Below are 21,866 nucleotides of genomic sequence, written 5' to 3' on the forward strand. Positions count from 1 at the left end.
CAATTTTTCTGCACTGACACAGCCATGCCAACAGGGTTTGTGCTGCATCCTGTGGTGGTGGAGCAGTCATGGAGGCCTCCTCACATTAAGGGCACATTTGTTCCCTTACTTTGGGGCTGCATTGTGGCTGCACTGGTGCTGGAAAGTTGGATAGGATTGGGACTCAGTCCATGAAAGGAAATTTGTATGTAGTGTTGCTGCACAATGTTTACACATATGCAAGTCTCACTGAGATCAACTGGACTCCCTCACTCAGCACTTTTCAACTGGTGGTTTGTGTACCACTGATGGTCTTTGAAGTGTGGTCCAGTGGTACAATCCCTCCTAGGGGACACCTGCAGGCTGGCAGTGAGACCACCATGGAACAAACAGCAGGAAGAAGCTCAGCATGGCAGGCAGAGCTCCAGTGCACGGTTTTCATGTGCTTGAAAAAGCCCACCCGCTTGCCTGAGCCTCTTACCGCTGCTTGTCATGTGGCATCGGGCCTCCCAATCAGGAAGTAACTGACGATGACATCATTGCCAGTTATTTGCTGTGGTACTTAAGATAATTAGATAATGACAAGTGGTACATGGGGAGGGGAACAAGATTGAAAAACACTGTCCTAGCAAGTATTCTTCAGGGAGCTGGTGAAGCCTAGAAGTTCAGAGTGCAAGATCTGAGTCAGGCCTCCTCCAGTCCAAACCTTGCCTCTGCCATGAACTCCCCAGTTGGCCTTCCGCAAGCCATTCCCTCCCACAAGCTACAAGGTGGGGATAAAGTTCACCATACTCACCAAGACATCCCTGATTCCTCTTGATCCAGCTAAACAGAATTCACACCAGAATCTGGATTCGTAGGTTGCGCTCTTTTTTCAGCTAGGGAAATAGGCGGAAGTGATGTTTCCAATATGCTCCTAGCCAGCTTCCAGCATGGTTAATTTTTAAAAACAAAATGATGTCTCCTCATTAAAATCAATTGTATGGAGTCTCGCCATGTTGTTTCTGTGCACTCTGTACACTATTGTTTTCGAGTTCCTCCATTCTTTAGATAGGAAAATAGGTGGAAGAGGCATAAGCATTGCGGGAGCCATCTTTTCTAGCTCCAAGCTCGCTCGGAGAAATTCTAGAGCGCTGGAACCTAAAAAAAAGCAACTCAATCCAAGCATGCTGGAAGGTCTGCAGCACTAGAAGTGAAAAAAAGAATGCAACCATAGTTGGGGCGGTGTGATGGAACACCATTTTTTTTTGTGGTGCTCACACTCCAGTAAATATTTGCAAAACTTCCTGTTGCCACATTAGACCACAGCAGTGCCCTTCCGAGAAGCCCTCTGCTGAATTCTTCTTGCAAAGCGCAAATCGTCTTGCACAGTTTGACTAGAAAAAATGGATCCCTAATGCCTAAACTCCCTTCCAGAACAACATGGAGTTGCCTCTCTTTTTTCCCCAAATCCTTCTCAAAATTTCATCTCTCTTCTGTGAAGCCTTTGATATCACCCCTTGGCTCTTTCCCCCAACTGATATGAAGTTATGCCACAGCAGCAGCCCACTCCCAAAGACTGACCAACACCAGATGCAGCAGGCCAAATGCGACCCCCCCTTACCTGATGCTGTACCAGCCTCTGTTCCTCCTACTTTCCAATGTTGCAGCTCAGCACTTTCCTTCCCTCCATGTTTCTTCTTCCTTTCCCACTCCAGGGAGCGGAAAGAGAAGGAGAGTACTGGAGTCCCACAGGCAGACAGATGGGCAACTTTCACCAAATCCACAGGCAAGTTGGCCTCATTCAGTTGGCCTCATGAATGGGCCAGACTAGCACACTCCTAAGTAGGTTTACTTAAGAGCAAGTTCCACTGTTGTGTTTGCACTTAAGATCCCAGCCTAACTGCCCCTGCTCACATTCATCAGTCGTTATCCTAACTTTACCCATTGTCAACATTTAGATTTTTAAACAAACCCTTGCCCCAAGGCACTTACCCTCCTTTTTCTCAAGAGACACCATGTACACTGATAGAACAACCACAAAAGCAAACGTGGAAGACAAGACCCTGAACAGTTTGGTTTTTAAAAATGTTTTACCCTGATTAATCTTGCAGTGCACTGTAAAGGAGCTCACAAGAAATCGTTCACACAACAGAACCACTTGTGATTGCCCGCTTGGAGGCAGGCTGTGCAGCATGGCCTTTCCCAGTTTGAAGAGACACTTTGCCAACAGTCTGAGGCTAAGAGGCAAAGAAGGAAGGCCCATAGTCAGGGAGACAGACCAGGGACAGACTGCACTTGCTCCCGGTGTGGAAGGGATTGTCACTCCCGGATTGGCCTTTTCAGCCACACTAGACGCTGTGCCAGAACCACCATTCAGAGCGCGATACCATAGTCTTTCGAGACTGAAGGCTGCCAATACAATAAGTCATCAAATAAGTAACTCAAGCAAAGCCGGACACAACCACAGCCACCATCAATAAAAGGGGAATGGCCACAATAGCAGGTAGCAGCAGAACATACACCGAAATCTGTTAGCCCCAAATGTCTCCTTGAAGAGCCAAGTTTTTGTCTTTTTCTAGACTAAGTGAGGGAAAGGCAATGTGCCTTGGGCCATACTCAACTGGGGAATGTTCAGACACTTCAGTCAAGTGTGACCAACTTCCTTCGCCTGTACTACCCACCTGCTATGGAACAAGAGAGGACAGCTGATGTGCTGTGCTTGGTCAAGTGCAGTCCCCGTAACCTCCTTCTGAACTGGAACTGGAGTGAGAAGTGTAGAGCTTGGCTGTGCTCAGAGACCATTCAGCGCACCTCCTCAGAGCACCATCAACATTCACTAATCACCTCACCAAAGGTGCCACCCACCTGCTATGGAGAAAGGGGCATGTGAAATTGTTGATCCACTCAGTGCGGGGTGAGACAAGGCATCCTGGAGAAAGCATTCAATGTGTGCCACCACTGAGAAGGCCTTGTGGGGGGCACCCCCCAAATGTCAGTTGGCAGGGCACCTGGAGCATAACGAGCTTTAATCGCTTGTAACCAGAACAACTTCCCCTATCTTTGCTCTGTATCAGTCTCTAGATTGGAAGCCTCTCGGGGCACAGATCTGTTTTCCCTCTTCATGTGAAGTGCCAAGTGTTGACAATGCTCTATTAATAATAAAAAACAAATGTTTGACTGCAGTGCGCAGCTCCTGTACTTGACTCCCTTTTGGGTTCTCTTGGGAACACAGGACTGGAACAAAGCCACTCCTTGGGGAAATGTGGGTCTCCTTTTCAAAGCTGCTTAATGCCTTCCAGGGCCTCCCTGAAAACATTTCCAAGATGTGTGTTTCAAATTAGCTCTGCTGCGGGGTCTGCCATTAACTTATTGGAACCGGAACTTGAACAGGCTTTGAAATGGAGATGGGAGGGCTTTTTAGACAAGGTCTTCATCTGCAAAACAGGATACTGTTTTCCATGTCAGCTGACGGTCCTCCGCTTTAAAAGGGTTCAGGATGTGTTGAATAGGGGCATGGTATTGGCAGGGAGAGGGGGAGAAGGGGGTGGTTCTCTGAGTGGTTTCTGCACTGCTGTTTTAGTTCTTTTCCCCTGATCTCTTATTAACAAAATCAGGGAGGGGGCTGCAGCCAGAGGCATAACAAGGCTAGAGCCTATGGGGCACCTGCCCTCGGAGCTATGCCAAGGGAGTGCCATGACTGCTTTGTGCCACTTACAGTTCTCCCAAAGGAGGGGGCGCTTGTTGTGGTAGCATGGCACACCCCATTCCTTCTCCTGTGGAGGCTCCCCTTCAAGTGGCATTCCTTCAAGAAGGAGCCTCCACGGAAGAAGGAATGGGGAGCCCAAAGCCGTCACAGAGAGCAACCCCTCCTCTGTGAGAACCATAAGCAGCACGAGGCAGTCACTTCTGGGTTCTTCCCGGAGGAGGAGGCGCTGGTGGCTTCATGCCCCTGTTCCTTCTCCTGTGGAGGGTCTGGGTGTCAGGGCTTCGAGGCCTCTGACTGTAGCATACTGGGGGAGCTTCCTCTTGTACAGAATCCTCCTTGTCCAGCTCTTGCCACACTTCAGTTTCGTAAAAGTGTTCCTCCTCTTAAATCTCCTTTCTTAAGAGCGCTCCTCTGCAGGCACCGTGAATGCTATTCAACCTGCTGTATGAGTTTGATGCCCCTGATGTCATGAAAGCTATGGACCTCCTTCCTGGAAAAATTCAGACGGGGGGGAGGGTTCCATGAATTCCCTCAAGCCCAAGATCCACAGACTCCAGTTTAAAGAGTGAGACATGTGCAATAATAATATAATTTGTCAGTCTTCTGGATATCACAAAATTCATTGTTGATGGCATATGTTTTTAAAAAACTCTAGACCCAAGTGTAAATATAGGGAGAAGGAACAGCAAGAGTTATTTTTTAAAAGGAAAACTGGACTTAAGGACACAGTGGGCCCCTGGTATCTGCAGGGGATCCATTCTGGGACCTCCTGCGAATACAGAATTCCACGGATAATGAAATCCGCAGCTGGAAGGCCTTAGAGGACCTTCCAGACATGACCGGGAGTCACTTTCAGTTGCATCCAGAAGGTCTGCTGAGACCCTCCAACTGTGGCTCAGCCCCCACAGATACTGAAATCTGAGGATAAGGAGGACTCACTGTACAACTTAACTGCTCCTATTCTTGAGTGCAGTGTTTACTTTATACAAGTTAAGTATGGTAAGAGTGCTCGCCAAGCAATTACTTATAGATGTGCTATATTTACTTCCAGATATACATTTCCAGATGTGGATCTCCATTGAGGGGACCACATTTTTGAGCTAGAATTCTCTCTGTCATCACTCACTCTCCTCCATGGTCTATTGATCCACCCTGGGTGGGCATTATGTATGAGCGCATCCAGTCCCTGTAGCTGGGCCAGGAGTCATATGCTGTGTCTGGAGACTGCAATCAATCTGTCCCCAGACAACCACCATTTCCATATTTGCATTAAGAAGTTGACAAAACACACAGCAATGCAGGATCCACACGGAATAGGCATCTCTCCACCTCCAATCTAGTTCTCTAAACCTGGTGAATACCCACCCACTTTGCAATTCTATTTGATTTCTACCCATCTCTCAATCATTAGCCTCTTGATCAATTGGTCAACAGATTATCTTGGACAGCAGCAGTTCTCAAACTTTTTAGTCTCCAGAACCCTTTACACTCCTAAAGGAGACCTGGGGAACTCTGCTGGCACAAGTGTGGAGTCTCAGGGAGTCCCAGTGCAAACTGGGAAGGGGGCAGAGGGCAGCCACTTAACAGCATGCTCATGGAGCCCTTGAAGCATCTCAGGGAGCCCCAGGGCTCCTTGATGCATTTTGAGAAAACTGCTGTAGAGGATCTGTAGCTGAAGATCTTGGCTGGAGGGGAAGTGGGAAGAAAGACGGGATTCCAGAGAAGTTTCTCTTTTGCCAAGCTTCTTTCAACTCCAGTAACCCCCAGCAGCAAGGCTACCCACTCCAGAGACGTTGGCAGACACACAGTGGATTTACTGACCTCTAGATATCCTTTTATGTGACAGGCTAATGCACAGATTGGATGAACTTTGGTCTTTGATCCCCTAGGACAGGATTTCAGAGTCCCATTCCAAATGCTGCTGATAAAAGAGGGTGTGTGTGTACATTTGGGGTGTGTGTGTCATGAATCCTTTTTTCCCCCCTGTTCAATAAGTACCTTCTTCAACTTCCTCTAAACTCTGGGCATATCTTGCATTCCCCCTCCATTCTAGACATCATGTTGTGCCCTACTATGGTACTGAAACTGTCTAGGTGTTTGATCAAATTGCTTTGCTACTGAAATTACTGTAATAAAGGTTGCAAATATTTCACACTTTTGGAGCAGGCACTGAAACACATCCAACAACTTGGCATCTCTGGGGACTTGCTTTGCATTTGTAAACAAAGCCATTACAAAGCCTCACCAACTTCTCTGATAGAAGAACATACAATTTATACCAACAGCCAGGAGCCAAAAATGTAAAGGGATTCAGTAGCAGAGGGTTTACTGTCCCTTGGATGGTTTAACATTTACAGAGGACCCCAAGAAAGGAATACAAAACAATCAACCGCCATTAAACTAAGTGGGAAGGAAAGGGTTACACTTTTAGCTTTTCTTCCATACAGGTGTGCCCCTGTATCCGCAAGGGATCAGTTCCAGGGACCTGCATATATTGGATACTGGAGGGGGCACCTGTATACCCATTAGCATTGTTTAAAAGCTTTTAAACACTATTAAACCTGTACCTTCCAGTGCAAACCACAGACATTTGATGGTATTATATAGAAAACAACTCTTAAGCATACTAGGGGCCCACCCAGGGCATAGGTTAAAAATTCCTGAACCTGGGTATTTAACGGCCCAAGGTGCTCCTGAAGAGTGAGGCAGAGGTGTTCAAGCCGGATTCTAAATTTAAGCACATCTTTAGATTGGCTCACGTCTGCCCCACTGAGAGTGCCTTCTGAAAAGGGGAAATCTCCCCCTCACGCTAGGGGATTACAGAGCTTCCTCCAATTTCATGCCTGGCGTTCCCAAACTCAAGCTGAACGTCAGCCTTGAAAAGGGGTTTTTATCCAGCTGCCAGGAGCGATATTTACGAATATCCCTTCCAAGAGACACTCAATGCCTTTCAAGACGGTGCTGGGCAAATAATCAGGGATGTATGAATTGGCCCCTTACAAGCCTCCAAAGTCGTTTGGCTTTGAACTTCGGCAACGCATGAAGAAAAAAAAACCCCCGAGACATCCGGCCTGTTACAGCCCCATCATTTCAAGTGATGGATCGCAAAAGACAAGACCCCTACACATGTGCTCCACACAAGTTGTACTTCATGAGGCTCTGAGCTTGCCAGAAGAGGAGAGTGTTGACATGTCTGTAGTCCTCTCTCTCCCCCCTCTTTCAATTGCTTTCAATTCAAGCCATTCATGAAAACACACTCATTCTATGACAGAGGGGAAACACATACACACAGGGAATAAAATTATTTAGTGCCTTTGATTCCAGGGACTATTGTGCAGGTTATGAATGATGCATTTCATCTAGCCCATTCTAGGTTAGGAGTCAAAACTGCTCGCCACATTGGCAAGACCAGGAAGTTAATTCAGGCTCCACAGTGGATTGTTAGAGTATGAGCAAGTGCATAAGTCAGGGATTCCCAAAGTGTGTGTCTTGATGCCTTATGGCAGTGGCTCCTAAACTGTGGGTTGGAACCCTCTGGTTCATGTAATGCTTTCCCCGTCCCTTTAAGGGGTGAGGGAAGCAGCAACATGATGCCCAGGATCGCTTCCCTAAGGGGGGGCCCCTTTGCACTTACTTTTAACTAGGTAGGGCTGTTGGAGGCTGCAGGAGGCACAGGGAGCTCTGCACAGCCCTCCGCAGCACTCCCTGAGGCTTGGAACTGCCAGTAAAGGCAGGTGCAACGGAAGTGCTTCACGCCTAATTTTACTGAAGATTCCAAACCTTGAGCAGCGTTGCGGAGGGCTCCCAACACCTCTTGCAGCCTCCAGCAGCCCTACCTAGTTAAAAGTAAGTGCAAAGCACACCCCTCGCCCCCCCTTAGCGATGCGATCCTGGGGTTTGTGTTGCTGCCTTAGCCCCTCCCCTACAAATACTTACTGAAGGAGTGCAGCTTGCTCAGCTTTTGAGAAACGCTGCTCTGGGGGGTTGCCAAAGAGTGATGGAAAGATCAGATAACTAATTTCCTCAAGCCCTAAGGATAATCAGATTCTGTAGCTGCTGCTTACCCTGCAAAGAGCCAAATTCCTGCAGTTAGCAAGCATGTGTAAATATAGGGGAGATAAATGTTGGAGGTCATTCTGGTTATTATTACCTATATATAAAACAAAATATTATTTCTTTCTGGATCTTTTTAAAGTCTGATAATGTAAGTGAGTCCCAACAGAGTGTTGCTTTAAAAAGTGGGTCCTGGGGCTAAAAAGTTTGGGAATCACTGCCTTAGGACATTGCAGCACACTCACAGGGGAAGGGCCTAGGAGAGGGGGGTAATTTGTACCCGGGCCCAGGGTCAAAAGGGGGGCCCAGGAGCCAAAGCAGGGGGCCCAGAAATTTCCTAGGATCTGACATTTTCCTATCTACTCAGTCTTGTTGCCCATACGGGATGCTAGGGACACTACTGATGCCACATGGGTGGGTAAACCTGGGCTCCAAAGACTTTTCCAGCTGTCTCTATCCTCCCTTCACCCTGCTTCCCCCTCCCTGCCCCTATTCTGCTTGCCCATCACCACCCTCCCCCACTGTTTCACCCTCTCCCTTTGCAAAGGGGCCCAAAAGAAACTTTGTACCCCCTGATAAAATTCCTCTCTGAGGCCCTGCACAGGGGAACTGTGGGATATCCCTGGTGGCCCTTCCAAACTGTACCCCCAGGCACCACCATCCTGGATCTCATGAAATCGTGTGATTATTGGGGCACCACCACCTTGGATTTTGCAAGATTTCATGAGATCCAAGATGGCAGCAGAGCCAGGAAGAAGAGGCTGCAAGGGTGCCCTGACCCAGATAAGTTTGGGAAGCGCTGGCATAAGCTCTGGACTGAGAGATCTGGGTTCAAATCCTATGGTCTTCGTCTCTTGTGATGTCACTTCCAGTTTCTGGGAGACTCTTCCGGGTTCTGCAGCTCTATTTCTAGGGCAACTGTTGTCACGAACTGTCTGTCCCTCTTCCTCCACTGTCTGTCTGTCACTGCAGACAGCCTGCCCTAGAAACAGAGCCACGGAACTCGGAAGAGTTTTTCCAGCAATTTTTCACCCACTGCACTCCAAACTCCCATGACAAACCTGTGAACCTTTCACAGCACACCGGTTGAAAACTGCTAGCTTGGAGGCAGAGCAGGAGCTTTGCACATAGACAGCTCTGGGTTCAACCCCTGGCATCACTAGTTAAAGCATCTTGGCAGCCAGTTGTGGGTGGCTGCAAAACCACTGCCCATTCTGAGCAGACAATGCGAGGCCAAAGGGCCTGAGCTGGCTTCACAGCTATTCATGACACTAGCCAAAGTCTAACAGGGACAGTGCCAAAGAGCCAAGGCAGCTTTGCTAACAAAACCGCAACATTCTAATCTGGTATTTGCATTTGACAATGTCAACAAGAAAAAGAGATGGAAAAGCTTTACTGGTGAGAGGCCAGGAATCCCAGAGTGAGCCCAGACAGTTATAGATTGTGTTTAACTGCATACACCCACACACCTCAACAATAAAAAGCCAAGTCCATTTTTGAACAATAAAAAGCCATGCAGTTGCAGCACATGGCAGAGAGAGTGAGCCTTCAGGGCCGTAAAGCCAGAAGTCAAATCTGGGCGCCATCTGATAGCAAGAGTCACCTGCCACCTAGTCAAGACATTCTTGAAATACTTGGCTGTGGTCAAACAACCAAGTCAATTGACTGGCATCTCCACCCGAGCACACAGGAAGTGTGTTGAACCAGATGCAACAGTGAAATGCTAGTCCTTTGTCAATATTGGCCTACACCCTTTCGAATGGAGACTTTCTATTCATAGACACGGATTCCTGTATTGCATTTCATCTGTCCAGCTTGCAGGCTAGGAGTTTTCAATCGATGTGCCGCGGCACATTGGTGTGCCAAGAATGGTCCACAGATGTGCCGCAGGAGTTTGGGGGAGGGGCATTTGTTAATAAGGCCTTTTGGGGGTGTGAGCCCCCCTCGCAGCAGCATGGTGTGTCTTGTCAACTGTCAAAACTGATAGTGTGTCCTGGCAATTTTTAACACCTTGTCAGTGTGCCATCAGATGAAAGAGGTTGAAAATCGCCCAATCACTTTGGATTGGGTTCAAGCACTCTCGACAGACTCAAACACACAAGACCTGCTCTACTTGCTTACAAAAGAAGCATCTGACACATCAGCAAGAGGTCTCTAAGTCAGTGCAGTGGCTCATCTCCAACTCCTTTGAAAGCAGTGCTAAGAATACAAGACCATCATTGATACAAGTTTGCTGATCAGGATCACTCAGCACAAATCATACCCTGGGGATATGTTTCAAATCAGAGCTTCAAGATAGATCCTGAGGAGGAGATCTTCATCTTTCCAAGCCAGTGCTGGTACAAGAGCAATCAATGAAGTCCCAGACGGAGACACTGTATTCTCAGTTCCTTCTCAGTAAAGCCACTCAAAACAGGAGCAACAAATCTTATTGGTGCTCAAACAGGGGGGCTCCTACAGCTCCAAGCTAAATGGTTTTACACACTTCAAGACATGTTCCTGGACACTTACAGTGAACGCTACGCCCTCCTCTTCCAACACAAAACTAGCCCAGTCACAGCCTGCCGGTGTTACTGAAGTATGGATGATCATTTTTCCACTCTAATCCTGGTTTTAACCTTGGTTATATTTTTATTTGCTTTCACACTGGATCACTGATAAACCTATTTAGCCTTGCAGTGATTCCCCCTACAAAACACACAACATTCCATCTCAGATCAGCAGTCAGTCTCTCGATTCTTTACCAAACACTTAAGGGCTGAATTCCAACTTCAATGGAATCTGGAAGCAGAATTTGACTGAAAGGCCATCAAAGAGATCAGGAAGGACCAACCTTTCATCATTGACATTTATCAACATGAGAAGCAGAGGTTGCATGTCAAGTTTTCTAGCACAACAGCTGCCTACAGTGAATCAGTTTCTCCCCCTCCTCCACCAAAAACTAAAGAGGGAGGAAAGAATATGCCACTTTTCAAAGCCTAACCCTCTACGTGATGTGGTTCCAAAACTATAGGCCATACATGGCTTGCTGGGGAGCCAAGGAAACCAGCCAAGGGACCTGTGGAATCTTCATGAAAAACCTGCTGTCCTATACAGTGTATAGGATTGTAGCCCTCATGGGAGCCGCAGCCAATTGTAGGTCAAGGAAGCCGCAAGTCAAAAAAAATTGGGAACCACTGCTCTAGTGTGAGTAAAGACCTGCTTGGAGAAAGAGAAGGTGGTTTGCTGACCAGGGAGACTTGAAAATGTGTTGAATTTTCTACATAGTTTTCTCCAAATTATCCCCCTGGATGAACCTCTGGCTGAGAACAGAGGCTACGCTGGGGGCTGGGTAGGGGAAGTGCGTCCCTGTTGGTCCTGCTGGACCTCTCAGTAGCTTTGGATACCATTGACCACGGTATCCTTCTGGGCCGAATGGCCGAGTTGGAGGCACTGTATTATGGTGGTTCCTCTTCTACTCGAAGGATCGGTCCCAGATGGTGATGCCAGGGGATGCCTGTTCGACACCCTGGCCCTTGAGGTGCGGGGTGCCACAGGGTTCAATCCTGTCCCCCATGCTATTTAACATCTACATGAAACTGCTGGGAGAGGTCATCCGGGGGTTTGGAGTGGGGTGCCATCAATATGCTGACGACACCCAGCTCTCTCTCTCTCTCCTTTCCTCCAGACTCCAGGGCGGCGGTTGAGGTCCTGGAGCGCTGTCTGGAAGCAGTGAGGATCTGGATGAGGGCTAACAAGCTGAAATTAAATCCGGATGAGACAGAGGCTCTCCTGGTTCGGAAATCCTCGATGCAGGTGCTGGAGTATTGACTTGAGTTGAATGGGGTTGCATTCCCCCTGAAGGAGCAGGCCTGCAGCTTGGGGGTCCTCCTGGACTCACAGCTGCTCCTGGATTCCCAGGTGGTGGCTATGGCTAGGGGGGCCTTTGCTCAGCTTCGGCTGGTGCACCAGCTGTGGCCGTACTTGGATTGTGCAGACCTGGTCACAGTGATCCACGCCACAGTGACATTGAGCTCAGAATATTGTAACGCGCTCTATGTGGGGCCGCCCTTGAAGATGGTTCGGAAACTGCAAATAGTGCAGAATGCGGCAGCCCATGTGGTTACTGGAGGTAGGTGATTTGACTCTGTCGGACTGCTTCTCCAACGGCTGCACTGGCTGCCCATTCGTTTCCAGGCCCTTAGATGGGAAAGGCAAGTTATTAAAAAATTAAATAAATAAATAAACAGGGGGTTGCTGGACCAGTCAATACTGGACCTGTCTGATGCTGCATAAGACAGTATGCAATCAACAGCACCAGACCCCTCCAAAGGAAACTTTTGACCACTCCTGTGACCAAAGATGCTATTTCCTACACATGCATATACAGCAGTGGTTCTCAAACCCGGTGAGTCCACTGGGACTCACTTTTTAGAATGAAAATCTATTAGGACCCACCTAAAGTGGGTGAAGTGAAGTAGGGAAATTTTTAACACCCCAATACGACATGCTCTTAATTAAGTAAATTAAAATTTTATAATATAAATATTTATTTAAAATAAAGAAGAAACCTCCTAACTCTCCAAAGTAGCTGCTGATCTGCTTTTAAAAATTCCCCAAACATCCCTAATGCTGAAATCCACACTTACCTGGGAGTAAGCCCCACTGATTATCAGTGTTGAAAGAATATACCTAGTAGCCCGTTAAAAGGACAGATCAGTAACATTTTCTCAAATACAGTCACATAACAAATCTAATATATAAAAAATAAAATATACACTGACATGCATGGGGACCCACCTGAAATTGGATTGCTAGCCACCTAGTGGATCCCAACCCACAGTATGAGAAACACTGATATACAGTACTTCACTTAAGACACCCAACACCCAACAGTGGGCCCTACTTATCCACAGGCTTGGCATCTATGGTTGCTCAGTTCCCGACTGGAGGGCCTTGGAGGAACTCTTGGACACAACCAGAAGGCACTTCCAGGCATGGCGACTTCCAGGCATGTCTGGGAGGCTTTCCAAAGAGGCCAGGAGGGCTCTTTGCAACCTTTGGAGGTAAATTTTGTGGCACTGCTCTCTCCTTGGCGGATTTCTTTACCCATAGGTTTCGTTACATAGGGCCCACTGTACTTCACTTAAGACACCAAGGTTTTGCTAGATGTCTTCCCATCACCAGAAGCCTTGCAAATGTCTGGAAAATGCTCTTTCAGCTAAGAGCTTTAAGAGATCTCAGGATCACCTACAGTACAAAGTGTTAAGATGCAGCACTAGAGCCGAGAGTAGATGGGGTGACCAGCAGCCATGTTTCGCCCTCTGTAAAACCGACTCATCCACTTTTACTATCCAAGTCAAGACAGCTGCAGACAAGGTTGAAAAGGCTCCTCCGGTTTTAATAGTCTCACATAAATGAAAATAGCAGGACAGCATCCACTCAGCACACCTCTTGGATAGTCATCAGACAATACCTGGCATTGGGAACTTGGCCCCCCTCCAGAGGCTGTAGAACTGACAGGATGGCTACAAGGCTGGCAATCTCCAACTGCCAGGGGGCACGTATTCTCCAGGCCAGCAGGAGTGCAAAAACCTGCAGAGGGCAACACTGAAAATCAATGTAGCGGCACATCTGCACAAACACTGGATTAGGAAGAAATCAAGATTGTAACTGACATGTTATTGAAATGCTCACTGATGTCTGATACTATAGTGTTTCCTACACATCCGCAGGGGATTCATTCCACGACCCTCTGCAGATACCAAACGCCACAAATAATTAAATACATGGTTGGCTCTCAGAAGACCTCTGGACACAACCAGAAGTCTCTGGCACAAACCACAAGTGCCTTCCTGATGTGTCCAAGAGGCCTTCTAAGGCCCTCCAGTTGTGGGCTCAGCATCTGTGGATACTGAAATCCGTGGATACGGAAATATCCTAGCCCGTGGATAAGGAGGGCCCACTGTGCATTGGTTTGGTATTGCTGCTCCTAGTTTATATATTGGGGGACTGTTTTGGCCACAGTCTCTCTCTTGTGAAAAGCTCCATGCAAACTATAAGCAGCAACAGAGTGGCAAGTCTTTTTTTTAACAAAGTTAAAAACAAGAGCTAGATGTTCTTTTTTTAAAATAGGAGTGGGATAGGGTAAACCAGCCACTATTGTTTCTCTCTCCCAGAAGCCCTGGGCACACTCCAAAATCCACGTCTGACACTGAATGAAGCTACTCAAATTATGTCTGTAAAACTCCATCCACTATAAATTTCAGATTTGAGGTTCTGGTGTCATGCTGGGCTCCACCGCCAACATCTACTTAATGTTGGTGGTGAGAGTTGGTGAAGAGAGTTCTGGAGAGCTCAAAACCTGCTGCTCAAGACTGCATGTCATTTTGCTCAGCCCAAATGAAGGTATTCCCAGACATGTGGTTCTTTCCAAAAGGATCAAGACAAACACCTACAATTGCTAGGCGCAGTGAAGAGCCCACATGCTGGGATTTCCACACATCGCAGACTTCTCCCACATCGGAGATAGAGCCCTTCAGTGCTACATGGAGGAGCAGGCTCACATGACACATCACACAAAGCTGGAAGTCCATGTTCAAGACAAGAAACCAACCACTTTCCTCTCTGCACAATAAATCCCCCAGCTGGAGAACATCTTTCTGATTAGTAGCAGACAGATTCACTTGCGCACAGACCCTGCCTCCTGTAAAGCACGCTCTGGCCTTTGATCTCCACGTTTCTGGAGCTGCAAGGAAACCAGCCTAACCATACCCAGAAAGGACACCAAAGTCACTCAAAGAACCTAACCGATTTCGCTTGTGATTGTCAGCCAGTTCCAGGAAGTCTTTCATTTGGATAAGGCCTGCCTTTTTAGCATCCACAGAAGGGGAATTAGAGTGACTCCATTCACACTCATACGATAAGCCAGTGGCAGACTGAAATGCAAAGCAAGAGATGCGAGTTCATATCTCACTCCTGTGAGATGCAGTTGGTGTGTTCTGCACGAGGCAAAGTGTACCTTGTAGAAAGGGCCTCCCTTCACACTTGGGAAGTCCCCCATATTCAACCCCTGGTATCTGCCATTAAAAAAATCGCAGACTGGTGGTGGGGAAAATATCCTAGTAAAATATCCCGCTGAGATAGGAAAGACCTCTTACTGCATAAGGCCTTGGTGATCCGCGCCGAGGTCAAAGAGATGGCCCTAGGCTCAGAATCCAATTGCGTCACTTGTTCATAATTTAGCTGTGAAACAAGATTGTTATAAAGCATGTCGCGCTTTCTTTCCTGAATGTTGCCGGGGGGGGGGGGGGAGGATAGCTAAAGCCCTTTATGAATTTCATGGTTTGATTTTAATCTTAATTGATGAAATATGTTTGTGAATTCTGCATTACTTAAAATGAATTGCTTAATACACGTCGTGAAATGATTTTGAGTCATGGCTGTTAAGTTGCATTCACGACAACTTTTGATGCTTTTCCCATTTTAGTTCTCGCAACTTCAGTTTCGTTCTTCATGGCACAACTTTCATTTTGGTTCTCTCGTTTAGGCTGCAAAATGCCGCTGAAATAACCCTTGTGACACATGCAGGAAAACGAGGCACTAAAGCGAAGGCTAAAGGAACAGAACAGAAAACACAGGAGCAGCTATGGACTGAGCCTGGGCATTGGCTTAAGGGCACACTGATCTTCCACCTCTGATACAAGGAGGAACTTAAATGAAGTCATGCACAAGCCCAACTATGAGGAAACCAAAACGCAAAAGAGACAAAAAGGCATGTCCTTTGTTTCATCTGGGAATGGCAAGGGGTGTCCCCACCCCCAGCTTATGATGACCTTTGCACTCTCCTACTAACATGGAAAAATGTTGCAAGGACTTTGCATCTTTACCTAGATACACACTAAACGGGAAGGCTGAACAGAAGTCTACTGTTGGGGAACTGAGTTGTAGCAGAGAGTCTATTCTTATCAAGGGGCCATTCAGCTCTGCTGGAATGAGGAAAGAGCTGCATTTTTACCGACTAAGCTGGCACCAGAGATTGCTCTCCCATTCAGTTAGCAAAAGGCACTTAAAATTAGAACACCAGGGCAGTGGTGTAGCTAGGTCATTTGACACCCTGGGGCCCATAAATTTTTGGCACCCCATAATTCACATTTTTACAACACCCTTCCTCTAAGTAGCTCAGGATGGTGTACATGGTTTCTCCCTTGATTTTGTCCTCACAACAACCCTGTGAGGTAGGCGAGACTGAGAGATAGTAATAATCATGACATGAAATTAATAATAATAATGGCCAGAAAATAAATGCAGTGAATATTTTCCCACAAGCAATGGATGAAATTCTGCATCAAATGGTATATAACATGTTGGAATTATTCCTAAAAGCCATGATTTCCAGGATTTTGGTCACTAGGATGTCATTTCTAGCTGCCTTGGGTGCCCTTTGGGGAGAAAGGTGGATTACAAATCCAATAAAAATAAATAAATAAATCCCCCCAAGGACGTCTCATTGGACCATTTTGAGTGAAGGCGGTGGTTCTCAAACTTCTCACACTGGGACCTTCTTTTTAGAATGACAATCTTCCGGGACCCACCGGAAGTAATGTCATGGCTGGAAGCAATATCATCAAGCAAAATAAAATAAATAATTATAAATAATTAAATTAAAGAAAAACAGATAAATAAGGGGAAGCCAGCCCTGTTCCACCAAGTGAATTTTCTCTGTAGCCTGCCTGCAATAACACCCTCCCCCCACAAAAATATAAGTGAGATTTTCAGCCCTCCCCAGTGCCCAGTTCAGTGCACGTTTTTGTATTTCAAGCACATCACTATCAGGACCCACCTGGCTTTGCAAGTCTAAAAACAAATAAAATGGACCTTATCAGCTGAAGCCTGTTTTATTCGTTGTGGGGTGCTGCCTTCTGGAGCATTTGCTGAGCTCCAACTTTCATCAGATTGGGACCATGCAGCCAGCCTTGCAGTCCCCTTTGCCTGACTTGACCAGGAGCCAAGGCATGTTTGCTTACTCACAAGTAAACGCGACCATGTGGCTTACTTTTGCTTTCCATAGGGCTCAATACATTCATCTGCTTAGAGGGAGGGCCCTCCTACTTGGGTGTTTTTTGGGGGTTTGCTTTCATTGGATAGGAGCCATTGTGGTGTCGTTGGATTCCTCTCAGCCTGCCCTTTCCAACAGACTAAGGTAGGTTCACCTACTCATGAGTAAACGTGCAATATGACTTGGTTTCACTTCCCACAGGGCTCCATGCATTTTTTGTTTTCTGGTTTTTTGGCCATAACTTTTAATGAAAAGGAGATATTTTACTCTGATTTTTTTCATTGCATTCAGCTGAAAATTCCACATCCAACGGTATATAACATGATATGGTTATTCGTAACCTCCACGATGTTAGCAATATTGGGTCATTTATGGTGTCACCCCCCCAGCGGATACCTGGAGCAGGCCACCCCCCACCCCTTGCTAGCTATGCCACTGTGCCAGGGATAAGGATCAACCCCACATCTCCTCTTAGTTACAGCAGGGGAACCAGGAGTAACTCAACAAGATGTCCTTTAAAATGATTACTGGGCTGGGGCACCTCCTTTATGCGGAAAGGCTACAGCATTTAGGGTTCTTCAGTCTAGAACAGTGGTTTCCAACCTTTAGGAGCTTGCAGAACACCAAGGCAATAATTGGAATTATTGTGGACCACACTACTCTCCTGCACACAAAAAAGACAATTAAATTTGTAATAATTAGAGAATATTTATTAGAGATTTATTATTTATAGAGAAGATTTCTGGGGTTGCTGTTTTTGTTGGCAGACGTAGCTGTAGGTGGTCTGTTCTCTGCTATCTCTGGAGGTCTATGGGGAAGCATCTGCTATGCAAGTGCCCCCCCCCCATGGATGAATGGAGAGATGGTGGAGAATGGACTGCCCACAGCCATAGCTGATACTTCATTGATGGCTACACAATCCGTTCTCCACCCTCTCTGGTGGTCTCTCTGAACAAGATGCCTGAAATAATTAAAGTTGACCTTTTCTGAGATCTCGCAGACCACTTCTCAGGATCCATGGACCAGATTGGGAACCAGTGCTCTAGAAAAAAGGCACCTGGGATGGAACATTATTGAGACATACAAAATTATGCAGGAGATAGATAGAGGGATGTTCTTCTTCTTCTCCCTCTCACACAACACTAGAACCAGCGGACATCCACTGAAGTTGGGAGAATAAGAACAGACAAAAGAAAATACTTTTTTACGCAACAGATAATCTGTGGAAAATCCTTACTACAGGATGTGGTGAAGGCATCTGGTCTAGATGCCTTTCAAAGGTGATTGGACAGATTTTGAGAAGAAAAAATACATCACAGGTTACAAGGCATGATGGGTTTGTGCAAACTCCTGGTTTTAGAAGCAGACTTGCTCTGAATGCCAGATGCAAGGGAGAGGCAACAGGATACAGGTCTCTTGATGTGCCATGTGCTCCCCCTGAGGCATCTGGTGGAACACTGTGAGATCCAGGAAGCTGGACTAAATGGGCCTTTGCCCTGATCCAGCCAGGCTCTTCTTATTTTACATCAAAGCAAGGTGGAGAACTTCACCCTCAGAGGTAGCTGGAACTTTTCAGAAAATGTCTTCATAGCAAGGCTTTTAACTGGGAATTTGTACTTAGCTAAGGGCCCAATCCTATCCAATTTTTCAGTGGCAGTGCAACTGTGCCAATGGGGCATGCACTGCATCTTGTGGTGGGGCAGCAGTCACAGAGGCCACCTTAAGGTATGGGAACATTTGTTCCCTTACCTTGGGGCTGCATTGCAGCTGCACCAGTGCTGGAAAATTGGATAGGATAGGCTCCTAAACTGGGATAGCTTTCCTTAAATGGTTGATTTTCTTTTTGCAGAAACCAAGGAGATTTAAAAGAAGGAAGACTTTGTCTGGGCCAGGGAACAGGGAACAGAAATAGGCAATGTCTCTGGCTGATCACTGAACTTTGCATGTGCAGGTGTGAAAGATTTCAGTGTGCACTGCTCACAGGTGTTGAAGCTTTTCCCATGCACTCACTCAACAAGTTTCTGTGAAGTAATGTCAGGTTTCCAAAGAACCCAAGCCCCAAGATAGCATGCTTTTGAACTTCAGAAACAGAAGAGGCAGGGGTGTGGGGAGAGGAAGGGAAAGAATCCAACTCAGGTCATCATCAGGGAACACATTTAGAACTAAACAAATGGTGCCCAGCCATCTTTCTCATTGTATTTATGACTATGGAAGCAGAATGAAGTTTCAAATGTGCCACAATCCGGATTAAAGGAGACATTCTCTGTTCAAGTCTGCAGAGGGCCCAATCCCTGGTATCTCGTTTCAGAAATCCCTGATCCCTCAAATCTTTCTAGGAAACAACTGCGTTTCTTGCAGGCATTGGCAGAGCCACAGCTGATATTGTTATTGATTCAGAGAAAGCTGGGAGCCTCAAGAATTTGGCAGCAACATGCAAAAGAGGAGACAGCGCATGGTGGTGGCAGGAAGCCGAGACATTGACTTTTGGAAAAGCACACTCTCTGCCAGAAAGAAGCAACCCAGCAGAACTGCTCTCTCTCTCTCAGTGGTTCTCAAACTCTTTAGCACTTTACCACCACTGAAATGATGTCATTAACCTGGAAGTGATATCATGGCTGGAAGCAACATCATCAATTTAGGCTTAAACCTAAGCCACGATCATCCAGAAGTCTAACTACACAGTGTGTTCGTGCTGTTATTTTGCCGAGCTCAGAATGAAAACATTCCAGCTTGGGAGTCAAAGCAGAAGGCAGACTTGAGTCCTTCTCCAGTCAGCATCCCATCCTCCCACTTCTTCAGGGCAAAGCACCCTGCCTCTCTCCCACTGGGAGCCCACCCTGCCCAGCAGCTCTGTACCCTGTATTTTCAGCTCTGTACTTTCAGTGGCTGCTAAACTAGATGCTACGCAACCCACCTGAAATTGGATCCTGATCTGCAGTTTGAGAAACTCTGCTCTAACTGTATCCCCATCACTCAATAGGCATTTTGCTAAAAATTTCAGAAACAGCTTTACAGTTTAGAGACCCTCAAAGCAACCTGCCCACTTGAAAAGTCCGAGAACTTTTTAATCGCACAGAAATCCACTAAGATGCAGGGAATCAGCCAGAGGCTTCTCCTGGCCCAGAAAATGTTCTTTGAGAAAGAAAGTGTTCAGCCACCTATCTGAATGGAAGTCACCAGTGAGCTGGTGTGATGGAGATCAATGGTCTCTTGCTTTACTGCCAAACCTCAGGCACTGGTAATGTCTTAAAAAAGGGCCTCTGATGATCTTAGGGTCTGCCTGGGCATGGAACAAAGGGCCCTGTAGGAATTTAAAAGTCAAAACCAAGCGCCCCCCCACACACATTTGAGACACTGGCTATGGACAAAAGGTCAACAGAGGCCCTGGGAATGCCTTCTGTTTCACCACACCTGGCCACACACAAATCCAAAAGCAGCAGGTGGCGAAGTTTTTAGTACTGTTATGTTTTACAACTTAAGTCATAAACTCACCGCTCAAGGCCACTGTTGTATTCTCCAAGGCATGGCACACAGCTGACAGGACACCTAGAAAGAAGGGGGGAAACACATCCAGGTTTGAAAAATATACATGCTTACATTACAAATGTACATCCACATTTGTAAAATGTTCATTTTAACAGAGGTTACTTCATTCATACTCTGAAATATTTGCATGATGCTTTTTCCACAGAAGTTGATGCCCAACACGGATTAGACCATGGGTGTCAAACTTGTTTCATACCAAGGGCCAAATAGCATTCATAATGCCTGCTGAGGGCCAGAAGTCATCATATCATTAGGCATATCATTAGGCAGGAACTGATGTAATTAAATAGGTCATAACAAAAAATAAGCACTTTTTCTTACTTAGGAACACATTCACTGCAAACAACAGATGAGAAAATACACAAATCTTGATCATATTTCAAGATATGAGAGAGTCCAATTTTCATGTGGGCTGCCCTTTCAGCAGTAACACCACAGCAGTGCTCAGCAGATGAGAGCCCGAGGGCCGGATAAAAAGCTTCCGCAGGCTGCATCTGGTCCCTGGGCCTTATGTTTGACACCCCTGGCTTAGACTATACAGGGAAAGAACAATGACAACAGTGTAAAATATTAGCAAAACAATCATTTTAAGCCATTTCTGCCCAACGTTGCATATATGCAACAGGGATCAAAGGTGTACACCTGTGGGCTGGGCAGAAATTGGTTAAAATTGAGCTGTTTGAATCCCCACTGAGTGAATTAGAGTATTAGACAAACGTTCCCAAGCCTTTTGCTTTCTCAAGACACATTATTCAGGCATATCTGTGACTTACAGCTAATGCACCAAGTCCCCTGTACCACTCAGGATGCACAACAGATGACAAAGTGTGCGCACCTCATGTTCTGTGCGCATGGGCACATGTAGCATCAAACACTGGCTGACCCAGCCAAGCCCTGAAGCAGTGGCACAGCTATTTGCCCCATCACCACAGTTTCCCACCTCCCCACTGGCAAGTGGCCCCCCCACAATCCAAAGATAAAACAACTAAAATAAACCAGAAGAGACACCAACAAATAACCACAGCAGGGAATGAACGGGGCAGTTGCTCCCCCCCAGTGTTCTGCTACTGAGCTATGCTCTTCCCATAAGCCTTTCTTTTTTCCCTGCCCAGCTCTATAAAGCTTAAACCAGTTTTACATTATTTAAAGCAGAAATTTTTTAGACTGTGTTTTCAACTATCCTGGTGATCTATTTGGGGCCAGAAGGCACAGGAGACAAATTAACACAAAATAATCTTAGCTATGCAACACAATATGCACCACGACCAAGTTGAAGGTTCTGTCAAAGGTGTGACCCAAGAGAGTCAACCCTGGATGGGCTACACTGACAGGCAGGATGTTTGCCCCTCAAACCCTCTTATGCTGATTAGATAGATGGCCTTTCCCTTTTCATTGATTGCTGCTCACTTGCCATTTTTTGATCTTTACCTATTTATGCCCAGCCCACAGGTGTATGCGTTTGATCTCTGTTGTATATATGCAACCTTGGGCAAAAATGGTTTAAATGGGATATTTTAAAGCTTGCCTTACTGTTTTTTTAAGGAGATTTTAATGCTTATATTG

At 46.4% G+C, this 21,866-nt stretch overlaps 1 protein-coding gene across 1 annotated transcript in view; it reads right to left on the reverse strand.

Annotated features, from left to right (window-relative positions):
* TGFA (transforming growth factor alpha) overlaps positions 1-21,866 on the reverse strand; it is a 58,524-nt gene that overhangs the window by 12,061 nt on the left and 24,597 nt on the right. The window contains exons 2-3 of the mRNA XM_066639639.1: positions 20,250-20,303; positions 14,158-14,243 (exon numbers count right to left, since the gene is read on the reverse strand). Coding sequence (XP_066495736.1) covers positions 14,158-14,243; positions 20,250-20,303 — 140 coding nt within the window. The remainder of the gene's footprint in view (positions 1-14,157; positions 14,244-20,249; positions 20,304-21,866) is intronic.

The sequence above is a fragment of the Tiliqua scincoides genome, chromosome 11 (genome assembly GCF_035046505.1).
Source record: "Tiliqua scincoides isolate rTilSci1 chromosome 11, rTilSci1.hap2, whole genome shotgun sequence".
NCBI lineage: Eukaryota > Metazoa > Chordata > Lepidosauria > Squamata > Scincidae > Tiliqua > Tiliqua scincoides.